At 40.0% G+C, this 8601-nt stretch overlaps 1 protein-coding gene across 2 annotated transcripts in view; it reads left to right on the forward strand.

Annotated features, from left to right (window-relative positions):
- Positions 1 to 8285, forward strand: part of gal3st3 (galactose-3-O-sulfotransferase 3) — a 44004-nt gene extending 35719 nt beyond the window's left edge. For both annotated transcript variants that reach the window (XM_008427911.3, XM_008427910.3), the window contains 2 exons: positions 1633 to 1723; positions 2203 to 8285. In XM_008427911.3, coding sequence (XP_008426133.1) covers positions 1638 to 1723; positions 2203 to 3472 — 1356 coding nt within the window. In that variant the 5' untranslated portion in view covers positions 1633 to 1637 and the 3' untranslated portion in view covers positions 3473 to 8285. The remainder of the gene's footprint in view (positions 1 to 1632; positions 1724 to 2202) is intronic.
- The last annotated feature ends 316 nt before the right edge of the window (positions 8286 to 8601 follow it).

Here is an 8601-nt window from a genome sequence, read left to right on the forward strand (position 1 = left end):
AGATTGGTGTTTAACAGTGAAGCCGTCTCATAGAAAGAACAGAGCAGACTGGGCTGAAGCCAAGATCCTTCAGTCTTCTATAACTCTGTTGTTGAGAGCGTCATCTGACGGGGCCGCAGCATCACAACCAGGGACCTAAAAAGGCTCAACAACCTGTTAAAGAAAGGCTGGCTCTGTCCTGGGGACGACTGTTGAGCCACTGGAGATGATGATGATGATGATGATGATGCAAAGAAGAAGTTTACATAAAACCATGAATATTATGAGCAACCCTGAACGTCCTGTTCACCAGACTGTTAGAAAAACAAGTCTCTTCAGTCGGAGGCTTCCTGAATACAGTCCGCTACAAGAGATCTTTCCTGCCAACGGCCATCACCATCTACAATAATGATTTAACTGAATGAGTTACAACAAAATTTTTATTTCCCTTTGGGATAAATAAAGTGTTCTTGAATGGGATTGTGATCGAGGGAAACAGAGTCCCGTTTGGAAGCCGAATCAAAGCATGTTGCACCTGACAAATGGTAATTAGACTTTTGATTGCCAATGATTGTGCAGCCCAGTTGGGTAGCAGTGTGAAGAAAAAAAACTGTTGAAGAGATATTTATCTTTACAATTATTTTGTTTACTAACACGTGGCGTAGTTCAAGCTCCTTGAAATTGAGCACATATTTTGTACTTTATTTGTTGAGCATGTGGTTCATTAAATGAAGGTTGGTCTGATTTTTATTGTATGGAAATCCATTTCTGGGGGTTAACTTGATTAATTATTAGGTACAGTTATGAAATCAAATAAGCATTATTATTACACACATTTTAAATGTAATTAGTATAAAAATGTACTCTGGAATCTTGGGTAGATTTTGCTATTTCAAAGCTGTTGACTTGAGGTAATCTTTACTAAAAAAAATATTTGGCTAAATTTACCCAACCAGATTGTTTGTAAATTCTTACCTGAGGTTTTTTGGGAGTAAATTCTATAGGGTTTTTTTTTTTAAGTGTATGAACACCTGTGCCATACACAAGATGTAAGGTGAGCTACTGTAATCAGCTGACAATGATGGTGGCAGGACAGTGTAATCAAGAAGAGAACATTAGTCATTGTTATGCAGGTGAAAGGCTGTAAGGAAAGGCTTGGAGATCTTCCAAGGTTCCATTGGTGTCTTAGCATTACAGCTGCATAAATCAAGCGGCATAAAGTTTCTCCATGCCCTGCCCTCTTGAGTCTTTGACTTCAGAACCTGGTGTATGGAACCATCTTTCTAGGATCTGACCGATAAGAAGCCAGAGGTCGTAACAGGAAATGTGACAATTATTGCTTTTGGATGTAATTATGGTATAATTCAGCATATTAATGCTGAGTAAACAAAGCCAGATCACATTACTTTTCTGCTAATGACTCCTGCTAAACTAATGCGTATCTGACTGTTTATGTCTCCTTCCTATTTGGTTTCTCTCTTCCAATTTGGTCTTTTCTTCCCAGTCCTCTTTCCATTCTGAGCCTCAACCTTTTTAAACTTGGCATGCTGTTTGCCTTGTTATCACCTCTACTTGCTTTAATTTTCACCTCTCTCCCGCACTTCCTTTGCTTTTGTTGTCAATCTTCTGACTGGCCCTCCCTTTCTTCCACAGGCCAAATGAAGTGGCAGAAGAAGATATTTCTGGTCCTCATTGTCATCTGTACTGTCAGTCTTCTGCTGCACCATGGGGGCCACTTCACCTGGTAAGGACTGAAGCACAAACCAACAATATGTGAAAAAATAAAATAAATAAAAAAAGAAACAAGGTAGACTTGCTACCTGTGTTAAAGGGTATGTTAAAAATGTTCTATGCCAGTCGCTTAAGTGTAAAGTGTAGGTTTTACTTCAACAACCATCAAATGATGACTTTGAATATATTTCATCTAAAAATCTGTGATCATATATTTTTGTGGTATAAAGACAGCACTGGTTTTTTTATTGTCCTGCAAGTGTTTTTGGTGAAAAGTTGAATTTTTATGCTGAACTGTAGAATTTAAGATTTCATAAAATTTTAAACAGCTTTGCAGAAAGCTAGCAACAATGACTTATTTTTCTTATTTTTTACACACCCTCACTTTTCTCTCTTATTCTCTCCAGTTGTTGTGGAATTATATCTCCAAAGTCACTTGTTTTTGGTTGGAATTGCTAGTTTTTAGACTAACTGCATTTCCTTTTCCTTCAGGAACATGGAGGCCTTCCGCTTTGGCTGCTCTCACCAGTCCCCAGGAACAAAGCCGAAACACACCAACATCGTCTTCCTGAAGACACACAAAACGGCCAGCACCACCATGCAGAACATCCTGTTTCGTTTTGCAGAGCGCAACAACCTGATGGTGGCGTTGCCGGTCCAAGCATGCGGCCATCAGTTCTGCTACCCACGTTCCTTCTCCTCTCACTTCGTCCATCTGCACACGCTGCGACCAAACCTGATCACCAACCACATGCGCTTCAATAAGACGGCATTGCAGCGCCTGATGCCAAATGACACAATATACATTACAATCCTGAGAGAACCAGCCTCCATGTTTGAGTCCTTGTTTACTTACTACAGCCGACACTGTATGAGCTTCAGGAGGGTCCCGAATGGCTCTTTGGAAGCGTTCTTAGCGGAGCCGTCACGTTACTACAGGCCACAAGAGGTAGAGTCTATGTACGCACGCAACACCTTGACCTTCGACCTGGGTGGAGACAAAGATCGTCCGTCAAAAGACTTGGCTTATGCACATGACTTTGTTGCGGAGGTTGAGAAAGTGTTCTCCCTAGTGATGATTTCCGAATACTTTGATGAATCACTTATTCTTCTTCGCCATCTTCTCTCTTGGGATTTGGAGGACGTCCTGTATGTCAAGCTGAACATGCGGACGGAAAGTTCCAAGAAGAGATTGTCTCCAGGTCTTCCTGAAAAGATCCGTGCCTGGAATTCCATAGATGCATACCTTTATGAGTACTTTAATGCTTCATTCTGGCTCAAACTGTCAGATCTGGGTCTAGACTGTGTGGCGAAGGAGGTCCAACTTCTTCGACAGGCCCAAGAGAGACTAATGAGAAGTTGCTTTGGTGGGAAAATGCCACTTCCACGCCCAGCTGCAGAGATCAAGAACAAGGATCTCCGTCCATGGCAGCCAAGCGACAAAGTCGACATCGTCGGCTATGACCTCCCGGTAAATATAAGCCATGAGGCACAGGAGCACTGCCTCAAGTACATCATGCCAGAGATCTCATACACGCGCATCCTTCTACATTCCCAGTCCTTGCGACATCGTCAAAGTTTTCAGAATCGGCCTCCACAAAAGTCACACACCCTCCAACATCACATGCGCACAACCCTGCCTCGGCATTCTCAGGTCCACCGCAGCCAACCGGCGCTCTCTGTTGCTCAGAGCCCAGACTCAGGAACAGAGTCCAAATCTACCGCGAAGCAAAGTGAAGGAACTACGAAGCTAGGGCTTTAATTCTCAAGCAAAATGTGAAAATCTCATCAGAGCCCAGCAGACTGCACACTTCGACTCATCCTGATCCAAAAAAGACTATGATGGTCGTTCATGAAACCCTTTCGGAGTCAAATTTGTATTTAGGAAAACAAAGTAAACTGGGTCACCTTTTCTCTCTGAAACCCCTTTTTAATTCTGACTGATGAAAGACAAAGGATTAACCACGTCTCGACTTCAACCACATTCTCCTCCTTTGGTATGTGGAACAGTAAAAGTGATGGAAAACCAAATAGCAAGGACTAAACTGGAGCTAGACTCAGTGGCTTCAGGTGAAAGTGGTTGTTTGAAGGAAACCAGTTGATGTAAGTCCTGGAACCAATGACAAGGTACTGATAATCTGCTCCATTGTAAAGCACAGAGTGTACTTTGTGTGCACCAGACTAGTTCTGTATCCGATTACTTTAATTTATTTTCCCTTTCTTCAGCTCTGGTTTCCTTGCTCTCTAATTAGCATATATGTTGCTTAAAGTCCTTCAGACACACAATGACACTTGTGGATCAACTGTCAGGTTTTCGAAGACCCTCACTGAGTTCACCTTCTTAACCTTTCTTCTTTATAAAGTCCAGAACCTAAGCAGCAGAGAGAAAGAGAGAGAGCAGAGAAATGGCAGAGTCACACAGACATTACATAGATGTCTGGATGCTGAGTTTTGGCCACCCATTATTGTTATGACTCACACAGAGACAGAGCCCAGATACAGTGTAAAATCTGTGCCTCCTTAACCTTTGACCTCTCTTGCCTCACCCTGGGATACTTTTCTCCATTTCTCAGCCAGGCGCCTTGCTGTTATACCCTACATCTGCACAGAAGCACCAACGTCTTGGTTTAGTGCTGTTCAGATCTGCTTTTGACCTAAATGCCACTGGCCACCTCGTCTTTCAAACGCGCCCTGTGGAAGTGAAGGCTTCAGCAGTGGAGACTGACGCGTGAACATGGCTGCTATTGCAATAAGATTCATAATCTTTTGATATTAAAGCCATGGATTCTTCAATCAAGCCAGAACATCTTTGCCCCAACCGAAGCCTACGTACGAACAACGTGGGGCGACGACGTGAAGACGCAGCCTATGGCAAAAGCTCTATGGTTACACACTTGTACATTTTCATTGCTCGACCAGTGAAAAGCTGCTCATTCTGAACTGAATCTGAAATATAGGAGCGGAAATTGAGAGAGAAGGTAGACTTAAAGCCCGGTAAGACAGGTCGGCAGGTGAACCTGTTGGGGGTCTTGAACTGTCAAACCGTATCCACTTGAACTGTTGTCTGCTCATATTTAAGCTGTAATTTTATTTACATCATGGCAAGAGGAGCCATTAATGTGACTTGAATGCTAAGTTATAAGGAGCTTGTTTTAGAGATTACATAAGAGTTGCACATGTGAGTCGGGAAATGACTCTGCCTCATGTTGAAAGAGGAGCAACAGCGTGGCTGGTATTTTGAGTCTGTATGGGGAGTCCGTGTGGGTGTTGTGTGTGTGTGTGTGCTTGTGTGTTTGTGTCACTATGGCAAAAATGATTGTAAGGAATATTAGACTAATGTGTACTACCATGAAACCAGCTTTCAGCCATTTGGGTTTGTGTCTGTGGATGTTTTTTTTTAACACTGTAAGCTATGAGGACAAAAAGTTAAGCCCAAAACGATTCATTCCCGCAACAAGCAGTTTGTTTCTGATGAAAAAATGAAAGATTGAAGGCAACAATGTTATAGATGTGTCAACCTTGAGAAAATAATAATAAATTAATTACACAATGACAAGTTATCAAACAATATAGAAGCTTTTTTTTTGGTATGACAGTTAGTAAACCCTTCCTAAAGTTGATCCCTTGCTGGTATTTTGGCCGTTTCCTTTCAGTGATGATCTTCAAGTCTTGCAGGTCGGAAGGCCTCCTTGCCATCACCCAAATCTTTAGCTTCCTCCAATGATTCTCCATCGGATTTGAGTTGGGACTCTGGCTGGCTAGCTCCAAAGTTTCAAAAGGAACTTGCTGGTAGGAATATTTTGGGGCTTAGCTGTAAATGAAGGAATGGACAGGCATTTAAACATTGAGAAATGCAATGCAGCCGCAGAACAAATAGCTCAAAAGGTGTTTGGGGCAAATTACCACAATGGTTTAATCTTATGTAAACAGGGCAAAAAACATATTTTGTGTGAGTTCATTAAATCTACACTATCTCTTATTTATTATCAGGGATCTAGTATTCCCGGTGCTGTGTTGTATTTTCGCCTTTTGTTTGTAGTGAGGAAGGGTTGCATTTCCATCGCATTATCATTGTGTCACTGCATACCTCTTAAGGCAGTGCAGACGGAATAAGACAGGGCAGCAATATGAAATATTCATTCTGTACAGATCACTTCTGAAGCTCCAACCAGCCCAATCACCCGATACTTCATTTTTTGTTTGACTCTATTACATGGCGCATAACAAAGAAAGCACACAAACAGTTACGCAAACATAAACAAAGCATTATAATTTATGTTTTCAGAAGGGTGTGAATATTTAAAAGTCAAGTTGAGCTTGAATATGCCAGGTGACCTCATTTTTAAAGTTTTGCAACGCATATTGTTTTTTGTTTGTTTATTTGAAGTAATTTTACATTTGAAGAAACATGTTGTATTTCTTGAAGGTGCATAACACTGTAATAGCAGAGCGTCGATGAGTCTGTTTCATTTTGCAAACCCCCACCAAAGATGCATTATAGGATAATCTCATCTTTGCGCATGTTCTTAAATGTTTGTGGAAAATGCAGACAAGGACTCACCTTTTAAAACAGCTAATAGTGACTTTTCTGTTGTATTTGAATGAGTTTGTGTTAAAACATGTACTAATTGCATCTATTCATTGGGATAATAAAATAAACAGATGATTTGAAAGTACTCAGAAACGTAACAGGTTGGTGTGTGTGTAACACTGAAGTCTTGTGAAGACATTTGGAAACAGGACTAAGCTTTGAATACACTCTTTTGTACTTTAAAGGGAAAATGTCATCATGTTCAGAAAACATAAATGAACTGCAATTGGGTGTTATTTGTATAAAGTTACCCAAATAACATAAATATAAAACTATGTGTAGCTTTAACGAGGTTTCCTTTGTATCTTCACACAAGAAAATGAGCAGCGTCAATTTTTTTCAGTGTCTGAGCCAAATGAATGATAGTCAGTTTTCTGACTTTCCTTCCAAATTCCAGTGTGGTTGATGTAAACTTGAAGTGAATTTTTAGAACCAAGCTATGTGTTGTGTGAAAACAAGTTGCAGAGGGACCTGCAGAGTGTGAATGGTGTAATAGTCAGTTTATTCAGAACACGGCTATGTTAGTGCAGCTCGATCAAACCCTTAAAAAAGCACACTAAGTGATTATGTGTAGATAACTGAGACTTTTAGCTGCTTCCTTTCAAAAGAGTAATGTTTCTTACAACCACTGTCCAGCTCACAAGTAATAAGCAGACTAATCTAGTCACACAGCTTGTAGAAAAAAGTGAGAGATGATGCATTTGTGCATCAAACCAATGTTCAGAGCTGGAGCAAGTCTGAATACGGCCAGAATTTAATTCTTTGCAATCACACAAGGGGATTTGCTAATGCGGCAAATTACAAGCCGACTGAGCTAATCAGAATTTGCTTTTAAACCCTAGCAGCCTTGCTGGTTTGTTAGGTCTCCAATCTGTGACTTTGTCATCCCAAGTAGATAAATTATGACATAAATATGTTATGAGCTGCAATTTGATCTAGAAACTTGATCATCGCTACTTTCCTGTTGGATTTGTTGTCAAAATTACAATATGAGCCTTTTAAAGTGAACCATAAAGTTGGTAGCTTAACTTACTGTGTTCTGGCTTTAGGTGAAAGGTACATTTTACAATAAAAACAATTAGGAGATGATTTTATGTTTTTTAAATTATTTTTATTTTGTAGATTGTCATTTCATAATGTGAAATTGAAGTAATTTTGAAAATTTTTGGGTCCTTCGGGTTTTGTACGAAACGGTGACGTTTGGGTAATCGCATCATTTGTGTAAAAGGGTTTAAAGCTGAACCACTGAATCAGATTTTCTACTATCTGTCCAGCGTAATTTATATAGAGATGAAGGCAAATTAATCGGATCAAAGCCGACGTGTGGAAATATTTCTTGTCTAACTAGGATTCAGATTAAAAATGTGTCCGTTTTTTTTCCCCTGTATTAGTTATTCTTTTATAAAATAATTCTCCCTGGGAGTGATTTGCTGTAAGTGCTCTATTGTCTGAAAGAGGCATTTGCAGCCCTTTTTTTTTTTTTTTTTTTTTAGTGGAAACATGTAATGGTCATGATGTTGTGTTCCTCTGTTGTTGTTTTTTTAAATGTGAAAGCCGGTATAAAAATATCTACAGTAAAATCTCCCATTCCCATCAGCAACTCTTATTTTTATTCATATGAACCTTCGGTAACAGGATATGTTTGTGTTTAGTAAAACAAGGAATCAGACTAAAAGCGAAGGGTTTTATAGAACATGTTATTCTGCTGACCATGTCGTCCATTTTAGCTTTGATCTGAACAGTTTTTCTTTCTCCCCATTTCCTGTTTTCTAGGATTTATCTGTGAATTAAGATATACATATATATATATATAATATATATATATATATAAATATATATATTTTCTGATTTGGTGAAAAAGTGTGAATGAATGACGGGGCTCAGAAAAACAAAAAAAAAAAAAAAAAAAAAACAGGAGACAATCAGAGCTCCAAAGCTTCATGGTGATGGATTGTGAATGTAACGAATAAAGCGAGAACGATTTGACCTCGTCTGTGAGAGACTGTTTTTGAGTCTGAAAAATGTCCTCTCCTTTGCAGATGCGTTCAGAAGCGCACCGACTTGAATCATTCAGCACACACACACACACACACACACACACACACACACTTCAGCAGCGGCGGTCCGTACCGCACAATAAGAGTCGCTCACTTTAACAGACGGCTTCTGAGCGTTTTCTCTTTCCCCCGAGGGATCAGAGCAATTCGGCCCGTAATCGCTCTCTTTGAAATTACCTCCATTCTGCATGCCCGACTAAAAATCCTGGCGCAAATTGCTTCTGGGAAAGTAAAGAAAAAAAT

Source organism: Poecilia reticulata, chromosome 18 (assembly GCF_904066995.2).
Source record: "Poecilia reticulata chromosome 18, P_reticulata-male-v2, whole genome shotgun sequence".
Taxonomy (NCBI): Eukaryota; Metazoa; Chordata; class Actinopteri; order Cyprinodontiformes; family Poeciliidae; genus Poecilia; species Poecilia reticulata.